General features: G+C 42.7%; 1 protein-coding gene across 2 annotated transcripts in view; it reads left to right on the top strand.

Moving 5' to 3' along the window:
• The window catches only part of FBRSL1 (fibrosin like 1), a 743,463-nt gene that overhangs the window by 650,666 nt on the left and 68,225 nt on the right, over positions 1-24,572 (top strand). For both annotated transcript variants that reach the window (XM_084649612.1, XM_084649611.1), the window contains exon 7: positions 19,483-19,528. In XM_084649612.1, the coding sequence (XP_084505738.1) occupies positions 19,483-19,528 (46 nt within the window). The remainder of the gene's footprint in view (positions 1-19,482; positions 19,529-24,572) is intronic.

Raw genomic sequence — 24,572 nt, 5'->3', positions numbered from 1 at the left:
TACTCGGTGCTTTGGAAAGCCACGCTTGTGAGTACTCTGGCCATTTTCCAAGAGGCGGCTGAGCATGGAAAGCATTAGCTGCTGACTCATTCGAGCCTGTCTGCTTCTGACATCAGCACAAAAGTAGAAGAGCAAAGCCAGGTCGCTGACACTATTAACAGGCCAAGTGCAAACATTGCAGAGCATTTTAGAATACTTTTACTTTTAAAGAAAACAAACCAATGAGCAGGCATCCTACATTTTTCAAGCTGTGTCAAAGTACATGGAGTTAGAAACACACCTGGAAATTGAGCCTTATCATAAATTTACAAGGTGTGTTTGGCTCAGCCAGGTAAAGCTGTGTGAAGAGCAAAATGCCTTACACAGACATAAGAGAACTTTCTCTCCCCTGTCATGGTAATTGTCATTAGGTGGGGAGTCCTTGTCTGAAATCGTGGGAGTGGCAGCAGAGCATTCTCAGTGGAGGACCCTCTCTCTAGAATTCACTTTCTGGAGGCTCACCAGACCCCAAGGATGGCAAGCTTTAAAACAGAGTATGAGGTGCATCTGTTTAAACTGGTTGGTTAGGGATTTGGGTTGATGGCTAGGGGAGTTGCTTCTGGCCACTGCATGGAGGAATAGTCTTTTTTTTGTGGCCGGTGCTTGGCATTGGATATATAGACTGTTTTGTTTTTTAATTTTTGTATCCACACACAGACAGTCACAGTGGGTGTGGTACAAAGGAAATAAATCATTGTTTGGGAAGAGCAGTCTGCGTGCAGTAGGTCAAATATCCACCCCATGAACCTTGCTTTGTCTTCTATAATTCATATATCCAGAACATCCACCACACACTATGCCTTTTAAAGCATAGTGTGATATTCCCCATATCATGTCTGTGTGTCAGAATATAGAAGGCTTTCCTACTTGAACTTGCTGGTCACATAATCCTTAAAGGTTTTGGGCCTTCTTTCTTTGGTCAGTTTGCTTTTGAGTTGGATTGCCATAGGAAATGCAGCAGGCATCATATGAAAAGGAAGAGTTTATTACAGAGATAAGTAGCCTATTGGAAGCAAAAGACCATTCAACCTATGGACAGTTTTCTAAAGTCAGGAGTCTGGGGAGTGGATCTGAGTGTATACTAACAGCAGAGAGACTAGAAGAAAGGAGAGTCGTAGAGTCTTTTCCCGCTAGAGTAAGGGGGCCCTGGAAATTAAACTGTCCTCTCGGTTTAGAGGAGTTTCCTCCTGCACTGGATTGTGGCGTGTTGGGGAATTGACAGTTATTGTGAAGAAACTTGGTTTTCCACTGCCTGTATTGTTCCTGTTCTGTACGTTAAAAAGATAACTTCACTTTCCAGTTGAGTCAGTCTGGAGTATTCATGGGCATTAAAATGTTCTTGAAGGCAGCAGTAAGATTGAGGGGACAGCCTGTAATGTGAGGCAAGATGAGAAAATTCAAGGTTAGACATCAAAAAACTAAAACACTGGACTCCAGAGATGCGCAGAGTGGTATTTCAATCTATTACGGATGGAAAAGAGACTGAGCTCCACATCCTCCAGCATTACACTCGCATACACCCATTCAGGAGGCTATGTCAATCAGCACACCCCATCTGTGTGGCAGTCTGGGGGCAGATTAGGATATGGTCAGCTTCGTCTGCTTTAACTCCCGGAGGGAAGGCAGCATTTGATTTCCCAGGAAGATTAATGAGACACTTCAGAGCCTCCAAATCTGGCTTCTTCCAAATGAGGGCATTTGTGCTTATGTCTGTTCTAGAGACATGAGCGGAGCGGCATTTAGAGAGAAGTAAGCGACTCTCCCTCCCTTGATTCCCTTTGGGCCAGGAGTTCTGAAGTGCTCTGTCAGAAGTTCTCTCTTACTTCCCACCCTTGGTGTCCCAGTTCCTGGTGGTGTAGTCTCCTCCCTCAACTCTTGCTGGGAAGAAGCAGTGATGGCGACAGCAATGTACCTGCCAAAAGATGGACCGAGATAGATACCCCATTGCTGAAAAAAGGCGCAAAGGAGCAGATGTAAAACCACAAGCAGCAATCAAAATATACACCATGTTTAAAAATAAATCAGTGGTTCTTGAAGAAGGAGACAAGGCCCTGCCAGGCTGTCACATGTTAAACAGTAGCAGTGGAAGGTGCAGGTGATACTTTCAGGTGAGCAAAACCCTTAGAAGCTGGAATTATGCTTCGTTCAGCATCATGACAAAGGAGGAATTGTCATCGGTGTCATGTGATGCTTAATATAAGAGAGGAGAGAGCTCAAATGCAGGAAAGGTCTGAGAGGGCTTCTTGCCTCTCCCATCTCCACCCTCCCCCGAAAAATAGGCACCAAATAAATCTTTGTGTCCATCTCCTTGGAAATGTATTAGAAGTAAAACTGGCAGGAACATATTGCCTCCCCAGCTACCACTTGCAGTATAACACCAATTTGCAATGTGTTCCTTTCTAATCTCTCTCATTTTTACTCTTCTGTAGTGCCTCTCATCTTAGTATCTCCAAATACTAAATCATTTGACCCTCACAACACCCCTGTGAAGCAGATATTATTTTTATCCATTTTACAGATGGATAAACTGAGGCATGGGGAAGTGGGGGACTGGGGTTTTCAAAGGAGTTGAAAAGAACTCAGTGCCCAAGGAAATTTAGAAGGATTTCAGTGCCTCACTCCCTTTGGGCTCTTTTGAAAATCCCAGTTGTTGTGATTTGCCCCAACTGTCACACAGTAAGTCAACAGCAAAGTCAGAAAGAGTATTAATTCTTTTGCACTCTGAGTGTGTATGTAGCTTTACAAAGAGCTAGCACATGACCACTGCAATAAAGAATTTGCAAGCAAGGTTGAAACAATATGCACGAGGGATGTAGACAAACACTGGAGGTGGAGTACTGGTAGGATGACAAGACAGTTGCTAAGGTCATCAGTGCAGGCACTATAAGGCGTCATCTGAATTTTTCTTCACTTTCCTTCTGCCTTTCTTTGTGTAGTCTGGCATATGCACATACAGACACTTTCAGCTGCTAAGAGGAGGGTTAGAGTCTTTAGGCCTCATGAAAGAAGTTTGATTTAAGGAGACACTTGAAGGAAGAGAGGATGAAGGCCTGGTGGATAGAGGCCAGTAAGGGGTTTCATGCTTTGGATGCTGTGCAGGAGGAGGCCAAGCTAATTTATCTACTTAGGGTTTTATGCCTCAGTTCATTACCATGGCAACTGAGCAAATGGAGATGAGAAGGCAGTAAAAGGGATTGGCTGTTAGACTTGCTGGATGGGGGGGGGGGAATAGGGGATGTGGAGAGTGAAAAGGTATATACTAAGTATAGTTGAGGTCAGGGGTTCTCAAACTTCATTGCACCACGACCCCCTTCTGACAACAAAAATTACTACACGACCCCAGAAGGGGGGACCGAAGCCTGAGCCTGCCCGAGCCCCGTCACACCGGGCAGGGGGCCAAAGCCCAAGGGCTTCATCCCTGGGCAGGGGGCCTATAGCCTGAGCCCCACCACCCAGAGCCCTGGGCAGTGGAGCTTGGGTTTGGGCCTCGGGCGGTGGGGCTTGGGCTTTGGCTTTGGCCCTGGGCCCCAGCCAGTCCTGGAGACTCCTTTAAAACAGGGTTCCAACCCACAGTTTTAAGAACCGCTGGTTTAGGTGCTTGAAGGCAAGGATGAGACCCTTAAATTTGATGAGGAAGGAATTGGAAGAGGGCAAGAATAAAATTCAGGAGGCCTGCTTCTGCCACAGGGAGAAAATCCCTTCCACGTCTGGTTTGGAAATAAGCCACCGACGTAGCAGTAACAGTAGCTTCCAGACTTGTGTGGCTGCTCCTTTGGCTGGTTCTTACCAGAAACTGTCAAATGGAGCAAAATGGAGCTGTCTGGTTTGGAACCATCTTAGCTAGAGTCAGCTCCCTGAAGACAGTTAATAACTCACCTCACACCAACCCTCCTCTTTCTCCTTTCACACCCCAAGAACTGGGCAGCAAGGCTGTACAAGAATTTGGGGCCTTCTAGGATAAGCTAGCAGCCATAGAACTGGCCTGTACCATGTGGTGGCTGAGGTGATCTGCTAAAGCTATTGCCATTTTGCTAGGCATCCACAGTTCAAAGCATAATCCTGTTTAGACACTGGGTTGACTTTCCCTTTTTTAATGCTTTAAACAGGGTTATGTGTTTAGCAGTTATTTGTTTAAGCGTTCTCCATGGTATTTGAAAAGCCTCTTTAAAGAGAACTCCCGGTGTTGGGTTTTTTTTTTTGTTTTGTTTTTTAAAGAAAGAGGAGAGAAAGTGATGCAAAGAGTGGCAGACTAGCACATTCCCTCTGAGCTGGCACGCAGATAAGCTTGGGTATCATTTCAGAGACACTGCGCTATACACAGACCTGCCAGGGCTCCCTCACACCTGGTATTAAATCAGCAGAAAGCCTTCCACCTTCTGTTGCTGGGAGTTATGCTCTTTAGAGCTGAGTTCGACAGTTGTTATTGCAATTTTGTGGTGCTCTTTTGATTTACAGCTGTTTTTACGACCATGGAGACAGCCACAAATCGAGGAAATCTCATAAAACAGAGAGTAAACGTCTCCTTCACAGCCCAGGCAGCGTTTTGGCATCCGCGCTTATTCCATAGAGCAGGATGTGTAAACAATATTGTGTCCCCTGAGTGGCTGATATCAGTACAGTTAAGTGGTAACAGCTTGAAAAATGCATTTCTCGTATATTAGCGGTAAAACTCAAAACGGGCCCCTAGGCTAAAGTAAATTGGTGACATTTTGCAGCAGAAGGGGAAAAAAAAAATAAGGGCAGGAGTTGGAAATGCGGAGCCCCAGCTTTGAAAGCAATGGGATTGGAGCCAACATTGGATTTATCTGCATTATTACAGTACAAAAATAAATCGATCCACCAAACTTGTTGCAAAGCATGCCTAATTGGAGAAGACAGATTATATATGTCCGCTTTAAAGAGGAGAAAAAGTCATCCGCTCCCCCCCACCCAAAAGATGAAGTCAGGAAATTCCACATTTAATCGAATTGTCATGGGCAGTAGCTTCCCAGTTCCTGTTGTTTAGCACATTGAGAAGTGCACAGTGCCTGTGTCCTCCTTCCTTGCACCCCTAGACACATTGTACCTCACTCAGTTGTGCATTGTGACTGTAACTCCAAAGAGACAGCCTTCCAAGCTGCTACACTGTGAAACCCAGTATGACACTGATAACACGCTTCCAATTATAAAAATGTTTACCACTAATGCAGTGCTTTTTGTCTCCAGAAAGGCTCACAAACATTAATGAATCCTCCTGATGATCCAGAGAAGTAGCTAAATATTTAATTCAAATTGCAGATAGAAAGACTGTGGCAGAGATCGTACATGATTTGCTCAAGGACATGGAGTAGTCAAAGTCAAATCATGAACTAGAACTCAGGAGTTCCAGACTCCCTGTCTATTCAGATCACTGTGTCATGTCTCTGTCCTGACCTTGTTGAGGAGGGTGATTTCTCTAATTCAGGCACATAGTCTGTGCACCTTCCCATTTCCCTACACAGTTTTGATATGTAGGGAGATACTGTACATTCTCTGGCCTTTTCTCTTTTTCAGGAGTTTCTAATCTTTTCGGTCTTTTCTAGTAGGATTTTAATCCCAGTTCTGTCCCTGTTATATCCAAGTGCCTCTCGTGGCCAGGATATATGTGTGTTTGAATTGCAGTGTTGTAGCCATGTTGGTCCCAGGATATTCGCGAGACAAGGTGAGTAAGGTAATATCTTTTATTGGACCAACTTCTGTTGGTGAAAGAGACTGCAGCATTTAGAACAAAAGCTTTCTAAAGGGTAGAGACCGAGTAATATACAAGCAAGTGAAATGTCTGTTGCTCATTGACCTGCATGGTAGATAATAAGATTATATAGGTATCATATAAATACCTGAGAGAGACTGACTGGTTCTGCTATTTCACCATGTTTCAAGATTAAAACATACGTATTGTTTACATATTGAATAGTTTCTGCTGTATTCACGTGTAGAGCCAATGTTATCTGATTGGTGTGACTGGAGGTAGCAGTTGTTGTGTGACTTGTTAGTTTAATTACCCAAGGGTCTACTGAATACCAAGCACGGTGATCCAGCATCGCTGAAATCCATTGTCTTTTCAGCTTGTGGAGCAGTACTATCAGAGATCCTTACACACCTGGCTTCTTATGGCAGAGAGAGCTCTAGAGCAGAAAAGCTGGCTTCTTTTTCCTGTGCTGCTAATCACAACCCACTCTTCTCTTCCCACTCCCAGTTAGCTTAGTGCATTACATATAAGCCTTGATTCCTACAGTAATCAGTAGCAAGATAAGCAGGCTGGTTCAGCAAAGGGTCTGCGTATGGGTTCAAGAGGATGAGAAGATAGCTGCTCATGCTCTTTATTTTGTTATATATATTTCACTGCAATATACAGTCCTCGTTTCCTTTTTGTTTTGCTTCATCCTGTATTGTTTGGAAATAACTAGCTTTGAGGTTCAAAATGGCTGTGGGACTTAATGCATCCTGACCTTACAGATCCTCAGAACAAGAAGAAGGGGGTTGCTCATCAAAATTATCCTATTGGTGTTAAATCTGCAGGAGTCTGCTGTGCTGAAAGAAATTTCTCATCCAGAAATTATTTGGGTTTTGGTTTTTGTTGGTTGGTTTGTTTAATAAAAAGGACCCAGGAAAATCAGCGTTTCCACTTCTCACAATTTTATCATGACTCATGATATTGTTTTTTTGTTTTTCTTAAAGTTACAACTTCTGGAGTCATGTTATTGCATGAGAATCTCAACTCACTTTTTTTTTTTTTAAATGCAAGTTCCTAGCCCTCATGGCTATGGAGAAAAGCTTGAAAATGTACTCCCTAAAGGCTCAAAACTCTGAGGAAAATAAAGGGAAATTGAGTGCAACATTTTATTTTTAAAATCTCATGGTTTTTAAACCAATCTCATGATTTGTGGGATCCTGATGGGGGATTTTAGAGTGTTGGCATTGTTCTCAGACAGGCATGGAGATGGGGGCTACTGAAGGCGCTACCAGTAACTTTGATGTAAAGAAAGAAAAGACATGTAGCCACTGGCCACTTAGAATATCAGATCTGCCACTGCTCCCAGCCCTCTGCCAGGACACAATAGATGAAATGCTCAGAATGGGTAGGGCTGGCACTACTCTAGTATGATTTATGGTGTCATAGTATGCCCGTTGTAATAAGAACCTCTCCTACACACTCTGTTGACGGGATAGGGAACTTTCCAATAAACCTCTTAACTAGGAATGTTTAGAAGTTGCTGAAATGAAAAGAAGGAAAAATTACATATGCAGCGAAAGCTACAGTGACTCTCTCACTGCAGGTCCAGGTTGCAGCTGCTGTCAGCAATTCCAAGAGTGAGAAAGGAACATGGCGGGTGTTCATCCCAGCCCTCCGGTTACCCCTTTATAAAGATGTACCCTTTGCGCTTGGCAAGGGGGCTTAGCGTATGCCCGAACATAGCTTCCAGCATGGATCCAAGAATGCATTGCGTATATGTTAAGTACTGATGAAGTGCTGTATTCCCTTCGCCCTGAACAAAATGGGCAGGTATGGAAATGGGCAAACTCCAAGGGGAAAGGAGTTTTATCTCGTTAGCCACGAATCTTGCAGTGTGGGATTTCAGCATCCTGTTGAGTCATCCATGTTTGAAAAGTGAGCCACTGGATTTTAATTATAGGGAATATTGTCACTGGTCTTTTATCTCTTGAGTGGGCCAAACCAAAAACTGAATCTGAACACCACACATTTGAGGGAAAGTTCAGCTATGGGCCTGAGCTTGGCAACTCAGGATCTCTGCTCAGTGATGAAACACCTTGTGTATCAAAGGGAAAATGCGACGTCACATCACCCTCTTAAGGGTTAGTGTTCTTCACCCCGGAGGATTGTCTGAGACATGCTCACAGTTGTCTAGAAACCCACCCAGCCTGCCTCAACATCGGGTGAACTTTTTGTGACCAAACTGAATGATTTTCTATACACAAGTGGAGCCTCTCTCCCCCGCCCACCTTTCAATGCCCCTTCCTTCCTTTGGTTTGAACAGCTGTGAAAGGAGTGGACCCCAGAAAGAACGGTGCTTTTGTGCAGCACAGTTATGTGTTTAACATAATAAATGTTTATTGTCCTCTGGAGCAAAGGAGCAATAGGCTAAATTATAGCCTGGGGAGAGAAAGCTAGAATCATGAGGTAGAGGCTGTTAATTATCTTTTTTTAGCTGTCATAATGTACTGGTGTTCCCCTCTAGCCCACCCCCTCCCCCTAATCCATTGCCTCCATCATCACTATCTCTAAAATATCTGCTTCCCTTACTATTGCATCTTCCTTCTCTTCCTCCTCTTGCTCTTTCATTTGTAAGACATCTCTGGCCTCCAGAGAGATTTGTGACTTCTCTCCCAGCAGCCGCTTAAGGTGATAAAGGCCCTCAGGCTGCCTCTCTCTGATTAATCAGCCCTTGTGCAGCCTCGATAGGGTGTTAATTTGTAAACTCGGTGGACAGGCAGCCGTGATAAGCCTCAACAGCTGCTGTACGTCTGCCATGGGGGATGGGCAGATAAGGCTACAGCCCTGGGATACAGCCAAGAAATATTTTGGCGCAATGAATTAGAAACAATGAAAAGAGCCTTCTGCAAAGAAGCTCCTTTTGGGATGGTGCAGATAATATAGCAGATTTCAATAGTAGTGAACAAGAGCCTTTCCCCTTATAAATTCCATGACCTCCTAACCCAGAATAAGCCAGACAACGATCCGATTTCACAAATGTAAAAGACGATGGAACTTTTGCCAGAAGTATTTGCGTCCAAGTTATGAACATGTCATACACCATGATACTGGCTAGTAGAACTACACAACCCCTTACATGCATCGCACAAATTCCGTTCAACCAATTTTTACTGCAGTTAGCCTGGTTCTTTAAATGGGGATTTGACACTAACTCCGTATGAGACTGTTTAGCAGGAAATGTAGCTTGCACAAAATGGCTGGATGCAAAGGGAATGCAAAATATCTCAGGGGGCCCCAATAGGTAAAGGTGTATTCCTAAAATATAGATAATGCATGTGTGAGTGCACATATATAAAATGCCAGACTATATATGTCTCCAGCCTCCACACAAACCATGTGAAGATAACTTTTCCTCTGACTTCAAAAGCCAGAAAATTCAGAATCATGAGGTATTGCAGCGATCTCTGAAGGAGCTAGGCATGATCTTCAATTCCATGTAGGATAACTAGGAAAGTAGAAGTGAGTCAAGGACAAAATGAGAAGCATTTACTTTGCTTATGCGGCAAGGGTGATTACAGTCAAACATTCCCATTGATTTAACATACATTAATTTTATTTTTTATTTAATCAAGGATATATCCCTAAAAATTGAGGGGAGGAATATTTTTTTGAATTTGTATCAGCTCCTTAGTTCAGCTGAATCCCAAAAACTCTTCCATTGTTGACTTCATTGATAATACTCCTGTTATCTGAGAACAGATGACAATATGCGACAGATCACAGAAGCTGTTCCTTCCTTGCCTGCCAATGCAGATTGTTACTTGGAGCCTTTTTGTATTGCAGCCGTTCTCAGACCGTAACCTTTATATGAAATCAGATGTCTTGCAAAATCCTCTTGGCCTCCAGAATGTGATTTGCAGCCGTTTGTGTTGCTGCAGGTTCCAGGCGGGATTTGGGTGACCCATAATTGGTTAAAAGAGAAAATAAAATTAAGGTTGCCCTTGCAATGATGGCAGGTGGTACAGAAATGAATTGCTTGGCAGTGTAGATCTGGCTCTTCCTCTCCCTCCTCCTCCCACCCGTTTTTCCCTAGGTTGCCAAGTCCTGTCTGGCAGGCCATTACAATGATAAATGCAGGTAGCTGGCAAGGACCACAGTTAGGAGTTTATTCTAGTGAGCCAAGCCTTGCTTGGCATTCCCCATCGGTGCCAGCATTTGCATTCTTACTCAGTTTAATGGAAACCAGGACATGAGGTGTGAATTTATGTCTGCATCCGTCCAGAAGAGCTGGGATAATGAAATGCCAATTCAGCCCTGGGAGCAGCAGAGTAATTTGGTGGGTACCTAACAACAGTCTGCCACCTGTCATTTGCAAGACATTCCCTGCCCTCCCCACATCACTCCTCTCTGTGATGCAGCCTTTGAATTATAAGACGTTTTAGGTAATTCTACAGAGAGCACTTTCCATTCCTTTGATTTAACACAAATAAAATCTGTGTCCTGGCCAAATGATAGCTTGGCTGGATAGTTGCAAGCTGTAATGACAATAATACAAACTAGTGTAGTAGTGTGTTATTACAGTGTTCCCAACCTTTCCTAGTCATAGACAAGTTTCATCCTACATTTTGTAACGAAAGCTGAAACAGTAGCCAACTCTATGGCTATGTATCAGCATCGAGGGGGTCATGCGATAAAATTTAGACTGCAAATACAGGCTGAATATCAGAAAAACCTTCCTGACAGTGAGCTCTTGTCATGGAGTATAGTAGCCCTTCAGGAGAAGGTGTGAAAGCTCCATAATTTGAGATGTTTCAAAGTCGGTTGGGCAAAACCCTGGAACAATGCACCATAAGGAATAGTTCTGTACTAGCTGTGGGGCGGATTAGCTGACCTTAAGATAGTGAGTCTTTCCCATCACTAATCTACAGGGAGAGAACACAACCTGGTCAAATGAGATGTCCAGAAGACTCTCCACTCTTTATAATTCATAGACAAATATTGTCCAGAGACAAAGCTGGTGCTCTTAGCCACTGGGAGGGAATTAAGAAGATAGCCTAAGGAAGAGTCGAGTGTAATCTTGCCATTTATCACAATTTAAAATAATTTCCTACTAGAAAGAGTTGGAAGAGAAAAGAAAGCAGTTTCTGTTTCACCTCCGGAACTTCTGGCTTTTCTGCTGATTATCTGGCATGTCTTTGGTGTGGAAGATCTGAAAGACACAGTGGCTGGGCACTTGATAAAGAAAATACCAGTGCCAATTAGGAAAGGAAAAGAGGAGCGTAAAACTGTGATGAGCCCCAGCAGCACTTTTAGAGGTAGTCTTGGTGAGAAGGGCACTGAGATGAGAGAGAATATTACCCCATAGTGCAATTTCATTTAAAGTAACTAAGGACATGCAGGCTAAAATGTAAAGTGAAGCTTCTTGGCTGTGTTTAACAAGGACAGCTGGAAATGCTTCTCTCTGCCCAGTGTCTCTGAGAACAGCTTAGGGGGCCTTCCACAGCTGTAGGACCAGTCTTGTCGAGGCCCCATGAACTTTCTGACCTTTTTAAAAAATGCATTTATTTATTTACTTATATTGTCCAGAGACAAAGCTAGCGCTGTGGCGCGAGGGTGGGGAGGAGGAGGAGTTTGGCCTTTTCCTCTGGGAGGCAGCAATTGCTGAGAGGAAGCTGAATCACAAAGCATGGCTAATAGAGGGAATAGGAAAGGGAAACAGTGGGCTGTAGATGCTCTCTAGGGGTGGGTTTGTGGGGGAGATGACAGAAGGGGGCAGGGAGGAAAGAGGAGTTAGCAGGCCTCTGCCCTGAGGCTCTGATAACAGACATGCTTGTAGGTCAGGCATCATGCTGCTTCCAGAGCATCATGTCAGCAAAGACTTCTCTTCCAGCGCGGAAAGGAGGGCACTTCTGTGCAACAAACCCAGAGATCTGAGTGGCATGTGTTACAGAATTACAGTTACTTTTTAATCCAAAATAATTCAACCTCCTTCAAAATGATTGTAAAGTGGTGGGGAAAGTGCTCTGGATTCAAAATGTTTTGTTTTTCTATACAACACACCATTCTGTTGCCAAGAGAGTAGGGTGAAAAAATAGCCATAAATATAGGGCCTACATTAAAAATTATGGGCTTGATTCACCATTGTCCTGCAGCTTGTGCACTTGTGTATGTAAGTGCAACCTGGGTGTAAAATGTTACCATGCAATTCTGATCAGGTTGTGTTTCGCGTCCACTTGGCACTGGTGTGCATGACTACACACACTGCACTGCAGCCGTGAACTGCCCCCGTGTCCTGTGCTTTCAGGCTCCCCACAGCCTCGTGCAGCTGACTCGAGTCCCAAAACCGTGCCAACCTTGAGGATGCTGGGCCAAGGACCAAGAAGTTAAACACAAGAAAATCTATGTTCACTGAAGTTCTGGGGCTACTGAGAAATAAAAATTTTCAAGTGGAAAAGGGGCAGAGGTGATGCCTTTTTGAATAGAAAAAAGGTGTGCTATGAAGTGCCCTTTTCCATGACAGCAATATAACTGGATGCACACACTACTTATGTCAATTAACTTGACTTTGGGGCTTTGCCTGACATTTGGCAAGAACAGAATATAGTCCAAGAAGCTTCCTGTTACTAGTGAAGCCTCTGTTAAAGTGAACCTTCACCCCTAATGCCCAACACCTATCAGTTGCTCATAGAAAGGCCTTTAATGAAAGGTCAGAATTGTACCGGAAACCTTTAGGCTATTTTAAGGCAGTCACTTTATCAAGGAGTTGCCTGTTGAGTGTAGTTCATAGTGTGGATTTCTCCACCATGTGTTATCAGATGACTGCAGCACAGCAAAAGTTTTTGTATTGTAAATTTAGATAGATCTGCACAATGCATTCTTTTGCCTGTATTGCCCAAATCTGGAGTTTTTTCTTGCTTAGGGGTTATCACTTATTATTAGTGAGCTTGGCATTTAAATAGATACAACCTTGGCTTGAAGGTGAGTGGCCAGATTTTCAAAAGTTCTCCTCCATTTCAGCAACTGGAGTTACACTTCTGAAAGAGCTTATTTACCATTTAGGCACCTAAAAAAGATTTTCAGAAGTGCCCCTTGCACTGTTGTTTCCCATTATTTAGGTGCCCAAGTAGACTATAAATCTATGTAAAGATAATCTAGACCATAAATTCTATGTAAAGTTCACATGGGGACAGTGTCTTCACAGTCCAAGGATGATCAAAAAGCAAAATGTAGCTGGAGTGTGTGTAGTGTATCCTGTTTCTTCTTGCTTAATCCCTCAGCACAGCTGTCTAATATTCCCTGTTGGTCAGTTAATTAGCCCTGTCCCCATCAACAATAATGCTTCCTAGACGATTTCAAGAAAAGGTCAGTCACATGCTTTGCACCTCAGATTGATTTCTCTTGTGATGTTGTGCGAAATGATCAACTTGCAGTTCTCATAGTCTTTCTAGCTGACTTTATTCTGTTTATTTTATTTGTCTTTGTAATGCATCAGAAGTTTCTGTCAGATGCTGATGCTGTTTTTGAAAGATTCAAAGTTCTAACAGCTTCTTCAAATGTTAAGGTGCCACAAGAACTCCTTTTCTTTTTGCGAATACAGACTAACACAGCTGCTACTCTGAAACCTGTTCCAATGTTACATGACTCCTCAAAATATATGCAGTGATGTCCTAGAGCATTACATTTCTTCTGTACCCTTTCCTGTGTTTGGTGCTTTCTTGTTTACTGGGTCGTTTGGGGGAACTCCAGGCTACTTTTGTATCTTCCCATGTGTATCAATTTCGATTTACTTTAGAAAACTTAGTCTGCTCCTAGCAGTGAAGGAAGGAATTTGGTATAAAGTGGGAAAAAGGGACTTCCAGAAACAACTTGCATCGAGCAAAAGCCTTAGCTACCCACATATGGTGAAATTCTCCACTGAGCAAGCCATATAGCAGCTGCAGCGGCTCAGAAGAGGTGGGTAAAATCAGAGGAAAGAGAGCAAGGGAAGAATGAAAAGCAGTCAGAGACATCCTAGTAATTGGTGAAACTCCCAAGTCTTGCAGGTCTGCCCTGAAGGCTTCTTGGAACATATCCATCCCTTTTAGTTTGGAAGCTTCCCAAGAAGAGGCTTTTTTGGTGAGATTTCCAGCACTGGTTGGTTTCAGCTGGGTGAGTTTTGTTGTGAGAAGAGCCTTTCTTGCGATTGGATCCTAGCTGCAACAGAATGTGTCCACACAAGAGATCCACTTCCTGGACACTATGGTGCTAATAAGCGATGGTCACATAAACACCACCCTATACCGGAAACCTACTGACCGCTATTCCTACCTACATGCCTCCAGCTTTCATCCAGACCACACCACACGATCCATTGTCTACAGCCAACCTCTACGATACAACCGCATTTGCTCCAACCCCTCAGACAGAGACAAACACCTACAAGATCTCTATCAAGCATTCTTATAACTACAGTACCCACCTGCTGAAGTGAAAAAATAGATTGACAGAGCCAGAAGAGTACCCTGAAGTCACCAACTACAGGACAGGCCCAACAAAGAAAATAACAGAACGCCACTAGCCATCACCTTCAGCCCCCAACTAAAACCTCTCCAACGCATCATCAAGGATCTACAACCTATCCTGAAGGTCGACCCATCACTCTCACAAATCTTGGGAGACAGGCCAGTCCTTGCCTACAGACAGCCCCCCAACCTGAAGCAAATACTCACCAGCAACCACAAACCACACAACAGAACCACTAACCCAGGAACCTATCCTTGCAACAAAGCCCGTTGCCAACTGTGTCCACATATCTATTCAGGGGACACCATCACAGGGCCTAATCACATCAGCCACACTATCAGAGGCTCATTCGCCTGCACATCTACCAACGTGATATATGCCATCATGTGCCAGCAATGCCCCTCTGCCATGTACATTGGTCAAACTGGGCAGTCTCTATGTAAAAGAATAAATGGACACAAATCAGATGTCAAGAATTATAACATTCAAAAACCAGTTGAACACTTCAGTCTCTTTGGTCACTCGATTACAGACCTAAAAGTTGCAATTCTTCAACAAAAAACCTTCAAAAACAGACTCCAACGAGAGACTGCTGAATTGGAATAAATTTGCAAACTGGATACAATTAACTTAGGCTTGAATAGAGACTGGGAGTGGATGGGTCATTACACAAAGTAAAACTATTTCCCCATGTTTATTCCCCACCGCTCCTCAGACGTTCTTGTCAACTGCTGGAAATGGTCCACCTTGATTATCACTACAAAAGGTTCCCCCTCCCCCCCTCCCCCCGCTCTCCTGCTGGTAATAGCTCACCTTAAGTGATCACTCTTGTTACAGTGTGTATGGTAACACCCATTGTTTCATGTTCTCTATGTATAAATCTCTATAAATCTCCCCACTGTATTTGCCACTGAGTGCATCCGATGATCTGATGAAGTGAGCTGTAGCTCACGAAAGCTTATGCTCAAATAAATTGGTTAGTCTCTAAGGTGCCACAAGTACTCCTTTTCTTTTGCGAATACAGACTAACACAGCTGCTACTCTGAAAGAAGGTGTGCAGCCTTTCCAAAAATGAAAATTAAGCTACATTTTACAACCTCCTTTCTTCTCTCCCCCAAAGGGAAATGGGTCTGAGTGTGGGTCAAAGGTTTGGTTCTTACATATACAGAACCAGTCCACGTGGCCCTTGTCACCATACAGTTTTGCTCTTTGTGAAACCAAAATTTGGAGCTAGCTAGCAGAAAAGTGCCTTGTGGTCGGATGCTTGAAGCACCAGGACTGGAGCCAGTGTACAGCAGAGCTATGTTGTCTGATGAATCAATTCTGGATTGGGAAACTGGTGTTTTCTGCTCCAGGAAGATCTATATGGCCTTTATTTTCAATGCCAAGCAAGCATTGATTCCCTGTTAACAATTTTTTAGGCTGGGGGAAAAAAATCAGTAACTACTGGGAGGCCTGACGTAGTTTTATTGTGCTGTCTTTTGTGTGATGCCGTTGTTCTTTCTTGTATATAATCCTTAAATTATTAATCTGTAAAAGGGCTACACATTTCAGATGTCCTGTGTTAGCAGGAATCAGGACAAATGAGGCACGGATTTTATTATACCTCAGTATTTGTCTTCAGGGAGAAAGGATGTGCTGCATCATTTGTGGTTTTCACCTTCCATTATTAAAGCAAAAACTGCCTTTGCTGGGGCTTCTGTTAGCAGGAGCTGAAAATGTGAGCCCCAGTGTGTTCTGTTTGCTATTAGTTTGTGTGCAGAAGGAGCAAGACAATGAGGAAACAGCATGGGTTTTCTTTTTTTTATTTCCAAGCCGGGAGGGGAGGGGGGAAAGAGTAGTTATATGTGTAGTAGTTTCAACACCATTTAAAGTTAAGCCACAGAGCTGGGTGGATACTTTTCCTCTTTAGAACTGGGGAACGTAGGACACTGGAGTGGAAGAAGGAAATAAGATCAAAACAGCAGCAGTGAATTGGCAATTGTCAGCAACCCTGATAAATAAGTCCCGCAACACCCCCCCCCCCCCAAAAGTCATGGTACAAATCTGCAGGCTCCCTTAAATGGAGGCTGGAAGGATCTTAAAAAGTTTTGTGTGATTCAGCTGTGTGAACCACCTTGAAGACTCTTTACTATCCTGTGAAATTGTGTGTTTGCGCACACGCATGCTCATTTTGGGGTAAGAGAATCAGGGAAGAAGTCTGCAACACATGAAAAATGTAGAGCACTCTATCTCATCAAGAAAGAGGTCTTGCCAAAGCGACAGCTTTAATAAAACATATCTTCCTCTGGCTGTACTGTGAAAATGAAAGAGAAGAGTAGTTAAGAGAAGGACAGGCACCAAATGCACAAGAAAGACTAGAAGTGTCTTCAGTCTGTAGGCTTCAGGCTGAGAATGTCTGCCTGCATCATCCAGTGATGAAAATAAAATCTGGTAAGCAGCAAAAGACCCCAGCAGTACACAAATCATTCTGCTCTGTAACTCTGTAACTGTCCTCCCCCATTTCTGAGACTTTGCTTCAGGTGGGCAGGGAGAGGAGGAAAGGAAATCCCTTAGCTTCGTGCTCCTAAACCAAACACACACACACACATGAGTTCCTGAATGGCTTGAGCCATCCATGTAAAGGGCTCTTAACTGGCTGAATTGCTCTCAGGGGAGGAATTCCACTTTTTTTAAAAAAATCCCTTCTGAAACATATGCAAATGAATTGCTTGAAACAGCAGAAAATGTGGGAGGGCAATTGCTTTAGCATATGCTTTGGTTTGCTAGATTTTTGCACTCATTAGTGGGCTTGCTCAGATCCATAGGTTTTTGTGACTGTTTTCTTTAAAGGGAGAGTAATGGAATTGAATGATATATTCGGATTCTGTCTCATTTCTACCTTCCCCAACTTCCTCACTGACTTTAGAGTAATTCTGTGAATAAACTGTAGTGCAGGCATTTTCTGTTTCAGAAATGGCCCTTCAGCCAAAAGCAGTACCGATCAGGAGGCAAAGATCACTATAAATGTATGCAAAACTTAATGTAAACACTAGGTATGAAGGTTTATGTCTATAAACTGTGGCTGTGATTCTGAAAACCCTGTTCTGTAAATGCTGACTCTTGAATGTTAAAGCTTGTTTTTCTGTGTCATTCCCTTTGTCTTAATCCCAGATCTTTAATTTGCTCTTTAACCCTGAAATTTCTTGCTTGTTTCTCTAAACTTCTGTCATTTTAAACTATATTGATGAGTTCTTTAGCTGATGATTTGATGTTTTCTGGCAACAGTGTGAGTCTGTGTCATCCCTCTTTGCTGAATTATGTGGAAAGGTGCCATCCTTATGGTTGGAGCAGGGACTTGAGCTTCAAGATTCCTGGCTCTGGTGCTGACTTGCTGTCTGTGACTTTGTGCAAGTCAGTGGCTTCTTTTTGCCAGTTTCCCTATCTGTAAAGTGGGGTAATATTATTTACCCACCTCCAGCGAGCATTATGTTGCCTAAAGTTTATGAAGCGCTTTTAGGCCAAATCTTGTATGTATGTAAGTTGTTGGTTTTAGGAGCCGTGTCCGAGCTGCAATATTCAGCCCAAATTTCAAACATCCTCGTGTGTAGACCCAGGGTTTTGATTCAGATGCATTCCTGTTTTCTGTCAGATGGTGGTGGACATTGTTTGACAATATCTGGAAGAAAGTCTTCCGCATGGATAATAAATTCAGAGCTGGCTCTAAACTATTTTATACACTGCTGCCATTGCAGCATTACTGTGTAGCAGGAAATAACTAGCCAAAGTCAAGGAGTAAATTCTGCCCTCCGCTTCACCCGTGCAGCAAAGATGATACAAGTGTAATTCAAGGCAGAATTTGAACCATTATCTTGGATCAATTTGATAGAAGGTATGCAATGACCATACACACCAAGACTGAAGAGGTAGGCTCAACTCAGAATATCCATGCTTATTTTGTGAGTTGATGTCTCAACCTCAGCATTGTTTCATGTTGTGTTCCCTCTCTGTTTTTTATAGCTTTCAATATGATCGCTGCAGATTGTGACTTTGTGCTCCTTAGAAATAATACTGGTAGAGATGACTCTCTTCTTTCTTATTATATCTGCTGCAGATCTTGCTGTATTTTTACTGTCTCTTTCTAAATCACTGTCTAAAATATGTAGCAGTGCAATACAAATCATCGCTCGCTTATCATGCAAACCTCCCAGGGCACCTTAGAATAAAATCAGTAAAAGAAAAAAGAAAATCAACTTAATTCAGCCCTGAGTTGAATTAATTATTTTTTAAAGCAGTGTTGGAGTTGGGTTTTGGTTTTTTGGGGTTTTTTTTATATTTAGCTTCTCCAGTTTTGTTCTCTCTGTATCACATTTTTATTCAGTTTGATGCAAACTTGGAGAAGATATTGATAATTATCACTCTGACATTAGCAACATGTTGATAATGCCCACCTGCCCAAAAATTAGCTTGTCAGTCTCTATGGACCCTTTATTGACCAGGAAATGATCAGCTAGTGATAAACGATAAATTTGTTTATGCTGAAGTAGATGTACTTTGTTTGATAGCTGGAAAAAAAGTCATCAAATAACTAATAAAAGCTTTATTTACCATGAAGGGTTTTTTAAATGTCTGTCATTATCATCCCGGTTGCAACACAGTGACCCCGATTATCATGAAGCTGTTTACAAGGTTTAGGTTAATTGGATTTCTTAACTACTTCCCAGAGCTGTAAGGAGCACAAGTACAGTATGATGGAGTTGAAATAGTATAACACAGCCCATAACCAGCTCAGTGCATAGCAGCTGTGTCTGTCATTTGGTGTGATATATGTAACACCTCTATTTGTGCAGATGCATATAGCTGTAGCTTGCACTGTCACTGCACAACTACGATTTGTGTATTCAGTAAGAGAGGTGGTTTATTTTCAACAAGAGAGACTTTGAAATGTTGTTACTTCAGCTTGATAGCCAATTCATTTGTATTTTCATATGAAGAATCATGAATAAAATAGCTTGTGTGTTGCATGGGTGCCTGAATAAAAGAGACAGGAGGATGTACTTGAGTGAGAACAGGACAGTGCTTTTATATGCTTTTCTTTCCTCTGCTCAAGATTCCTGCTTATTCTTAAATGGCACAACATTGCACCCTCCAGGTGCAGTGTGTAACTGCAGTTATGAAGATTGATTCGTTCTGTAAGGACTATGTATTTTTGGTAGAGACTCCTATATTCTCTTTTAGAGTCAGTAACCCTCTTTCTGTTTTGTTTTCAGGCTTCTTTAGGCTCCGAGAAACTGTTTTCCCCTGCAGCAAATAAAGGTAGGTGCTTTGGAGAAACACTTCCCTTTCCTTATCTTACCATAAGAACAAGCAACTCCTTCAGTGTATGAAACTACCAAAAATCTTGTGTGTGTAACAGGAATTGAATTTAATAGGAAGCCAGTGACTTCAATCTTGCCACGTAGTGTTGTCAAAAAGAACAACCTCACATTGTCACAGGCTTGCAATGGTTATGTTAATTTTCCCAGCCACCTTGTATTAAGATGAGGCTGGTTTTTTTCCCCGACCAGATGGTAGACTTGTAGCAAATGTCTTAACGAGAGGGCTTATTGACAAAGCAGGAATCAACTTTAACTATAGCAGAGCTGCCACTCTGCTATAATAGAAGCAAATCCTCATTTAAAAAAAAAAACTAAGGAATATTTGTGTATCTATATTATTGTCTCAAGGATTCAAATATCTTTTCACCCACCAGCATCCAGAACTTTTATATCTATAGGGCTCAATCCTCCAAAGTGAAGTTTAAGGTGCTCGGTATATTGCAGGATTCTAGCCCGTAGCTCCCATTAGTATTAATGAGAGTTACCTGTGATATGCACTGGGTGTTGCTAAGAGACGTGGCCTGTTCAGATTTCCTTTGGGAATTGTAGTAATACATTTTTAAATATACCAAGCCCTCCCTTTAGGACTCAGTCTGTCGGTAATATAAGGCTACTCTGGCTTCCTGTGGATAATCTCACTCTTGGTTGAATGCTGTGGACAAAAGATATTTAAGGAACAGTCTTGTAGAGAAGAGTGTTGTGTACAATTGAAAGCATTATGCTATGAATGGTTCTGCTCTGTCGTGCAAGAAGGCTGACATTATGGCTTTGTATACACTGCCAGTAAGTAACGCTGTTCTGCAGTGTTTCTTATATTGAACTACAGAATAAAAACCATTTCAGAGCAATGATGACTACTAGGGAGAGACAAATGCCTTGAAGGGGAAAAATGAGGCTCATTAATAAGAAATTATAGCGTGGAAAGGTTATTTCAAGAGGACCAAGAGGGGACTCGTTTACCTCACCACTGTATAGGAATAGAAGCTAGCCAAGAAAAGGCTTTTTGGTTATTACTTGTTGTGTGTGTCTCAGGCTGGTTCCAGACACCATTGGGCTGGCCTTTTTAGAGGCTGTAAGTGCTAGAAATTCTTTCTTTCCAAGTCTTGCAAACTATAAATGGTAAATGTGAAAAGTGATGGTGAGTGACATTAGTACATTTACAGATGTTTTCACAAAATGATGCAGTCTCATAAAAAAAAAAAAAAGCAAAGGACTGTGGGGGGATGGACACCATTTGTCCTCTCTCCACCCTATTGTGTACCTTAGGTGCCAAACCTTGGTAAGCCCAAATCCCATACAGCTCGCTCTCAAAAACAAAACTCCAGGAGTCTGAGTGAAAATGTGGCCCAGTGATCTAGTTTAGAGGATTACATTCAAGTTTCAGCAGCTTTGTTGGTTCCTGCAGGTATTGAAGTCTGATTGGTTTTTTTCCCCTTGATAGCTCAGAGCCACTCAGCAACATGAGTTTTCAGGTTGCTGTCCATCATGTGCCGGTGGCAGTGAACTTGACAACTTGGAGTCATCTACTCACTGGTGTTTCCATCACTGGAGCTGAAAATTATTACCCGTTTATTTTGCCATGGGTCCAGATACTACCAGGCTTTGGGAAAGTTTCAATCCAGATATGAATTTTGTGGCTCATCTTTAGCTTCTACATAGATCTTGGTATAGACACATGTCTACCAGGCTGTTTGCCAAAGGTTGAGACTGTGTGGGCAGTCTACCTTAGGATTGGCATGGCATAGCATAGCAGTTGTATTGCAAGGTCAGGTTGACTAGCATTGATAGATCTATATGGAGAAGCTTGAACGGCACTAAATTCTGACTCTGGTTAATGTTACGCGTCCTACTATACGATTACACCAGAGTTTTATCTCTCTCATATGCAAATTAAAGGCAGTGTTAAATGATGAAGCCTTTGTGATACCATATGGGCAGCAAGAAGGTGACCTTCAAGGACTGACATTTCAAACTCCATTAATAAGATACCAAAATTGACTTAAGTCCTAAGTGCGAGCAATCATGCAGGCAAAGGATTAGTTAAACATACAGTTTCCTGATTTGCACGCATAAATGGTGCAACAGGTACACACTTCTCTTGCAGGCGTTCACATTGTGCCCTTCCTTGAAAATCTGTGCTTCGGGAGAAGGGCGGGGGGATTGCAAGGGGTTACAGGCCCAGCAAAAAGCAATAATTAAAACTCAAGCCAGGTCACTGAGGGGGTGCACTTCAAGCATTGTTTTACCAAAGCTTGTGCTGCTCAGATTATGGGAGACCACCCCCTTTTTTCAGACCACTTTACGCACTCACTGCTTGTAAATTCTCAATAAGGTTTTTATTTTAATATAATACAATTCCATTTTTTCTTGTTGAAGAGCATCCAGAATTCTGTAGAGAGTAATCTCTTAGTTAGCAAGTTCTAGGTTATCTGCATTGTTGGCCGTTTTATACATGACTTTTTGTGGGGGGGGGGGAGTGGTGTTAAACACAGTAGGTCAGATTCATTCTTGATGTAACACCATTGACTTCTATACAGTTACATGAAGGATGCATTTGGTGCAGTAAATATATTAGTGTCATTCTAGTTTACCAACCGATTAACAACGCAATGAAGTATTAAGATGGGCAACTTTTACTTTTCCATGTCTGGAATCGTTGTAAAATGTAACTTTTTACCACCCTGCTCAGATTCTCAAAAGGTCTTAGGTGCTGAATCTTTTGTTTAATGTTCCCAGTGGTACATTTGTCTTCCCCTCCTTACAACAGAAGGCCATTGCTGCTGTGCCCCTCTTTTGACACAAGCTGATGTGTGACAACAGATGTACTATGTAGCAGTCAGCTTCCCTGGAACATTTGCCATTATGCAGGGGAGAGGAGGTGTCTTGACCCAAAGTGACCTCAGTGGTCACAGCTGTGAAATAGACTGAATTAGAGGACTTGGAGCTTCCTGGAGAGAGAGAGAGTGATTAAATACCCCACACAAGAAAATAGTAATGAAAAGTAAAAAGCGTAGAGGCCCATTTGTTCTGATACGTTATTCTTTTCATGTAGGGTTCTCCCAGCCAGTCAATGGTGGGAGGGCGGGAGGAGAGCTTGGCGGGACCTGAAAAAATAAAGTGCACAAGCAAGCTAGATCAAAGCTCCATGCTAGCCAGATGGATAGGAGAGACTGAGAAGAGGAAAAAGAGAAAGAGCTTCTGAAACAAATTCAGATTTGTCTGGTTTCAGAATAGCAGCCGTGTTAGTCTGTATTTGCAAAAAGAAAAGGAGTACTTGTGGCACCTTAGAGACTAACCAATTTATTTGAGCATAAGCTTTCGTGAGCTACAGCTTACTTCATCTGTCAGCTTGCACCAGGCCAGAGGAGCATTTGCCCATTAAACACCCATAGTGACCACAATCTGGCTGGTGTTTTGACATTTGGGTGTTGAGTTTTTTAAGGCTATACTGGTGCACTGCAGCTACTGATTCACTTTTAGGCAAGTCCCTTGTTCATTGGAGGGAAATGATTATGTCCTGTGGTACATGCAGATATCCTTAGGGCCTTTCTTCTTGGTGATCCCCGGTGGTGCCCGTCCATGCAGTGCCAGCCCGGTGCCATTTCTTTCAGTGAGATAACCAGTAGGGTGCCAGAGGAACAAGGAGAGCTTTTATTGCCAATAAGCCTTGAAACCGAGATCCTAATGCTGAGAAAATTTGGGGAGATCTGAGTTCTCTCTTGAACCCAGCTCCTTCCTCAGCCAGCGGGAGTACGGCAGTCTGAATGGGCTTCTTAAAATAGATGTTTCTTTAGTGGATTTAATGCTGGTGAAAGGTTCCTGGAGAGTGAAACCCTCTGTCCCCAGAGCAAGCAGAGCATGGGAAGCTGCACTGAAAGCTTCTCCGTACTGATCCCTGCCAATGTGTTTCAGTCCTGACCTGGAGCAATAACTCATGGAAGCGAAATGGGAATTCAGTGTCATTGTCCACTGAATCGTTGGCACCGCTTCCAAAGCTTCCAGCAAGGTTGCCAGATGTGGATTTGTAAGATGACCACCTATCCACTAGGAACCAGACTGAGCGCAGCACCACAACTTTGCACAGGGCCTGGAACAGCCATCAGGGATGGTTAGGAAGTCAATATGAGCTGTGGGCGCTCAACATCTGCTGAGATCAGGCCCGAACTTTGAATTAGGCAGGCAATGTTGTCTGACGCATAGAGTACCTGACTGGGAATCCATGTTCCTAAGGTCTTTGTCCAGCTGTGCCACATACTTGCTGGGTGATCACTTAACCTCTGTGCCTCAGTTTCCCCATCCACAGAATGAGGGATAATATTTGCCACTCCAGCATGCTGGTAGGCTTAATTAATTAATGTTTATAAAGTGCTTTGAGATCCTTTGTTGAGAGGTTTTGTGAAGAGTATAGAATATAAAGCATTGTTCTTACTGTAATAATAAGTGAAAATAGGTTTGGTGGTTTATTTTTTTTTCTTTTCTCCATTTTTTTTCTCCAGGAAAAAAAATGCTTACCATACACTGTCACTTTTCATTGAACATATAGGCATAGAGCTCTGAAGTGCTCTCTTTCATCGTGAACTGTACGTGTCCCCAAAGCTCTAAAGCATACAGTCCGTGTCTTAACCCTTTGACAAGAGGGAGCCAGGCTTGTTCGGCACGCAGGCCATAATTGTTAGCCATGGGATGCACCATGACCACCCACTCCCATGGATTAATGCAACTTATAATTCTTTGAAGTTTCCTTCTTTTATATTTTGTCCTCTTGACCACAGAAGTGTGCCAGCAAGAGAGATTTCTTGTTGACAACTCAGAGTCCTGACGAGCGCATCTGAACCAGAAAAAAGAACCCCTGTTTCTCTGAGATCAGTGCTGCATAATATTGTTGCCTTAAGGGGACTGTCTCTCCTTTTTCTCTTCTCTTTTCTTTTCTTCTTTTTTTTTTTTTTCCTTCTGCACTAAACTGTCACACTAAATCATTTTAA

This window comes from Lepidochelys olivacea, assembly GCF_965140295.1.
Source record: "Lepidochelys olivacea isolate rLepOli2 genome assembly, chromosome: 15".
NCBI lineage: Eukaryota > Metazoa > Chordata > Testudines > Cheloniidae > Lepidochelys > Lepidochelys olivacea.
The sequence above is the reverse complement of the archived record's forward strand: the minus strand, read 5'-3'. Positions and strand labels throughout refer to the sequence as shown.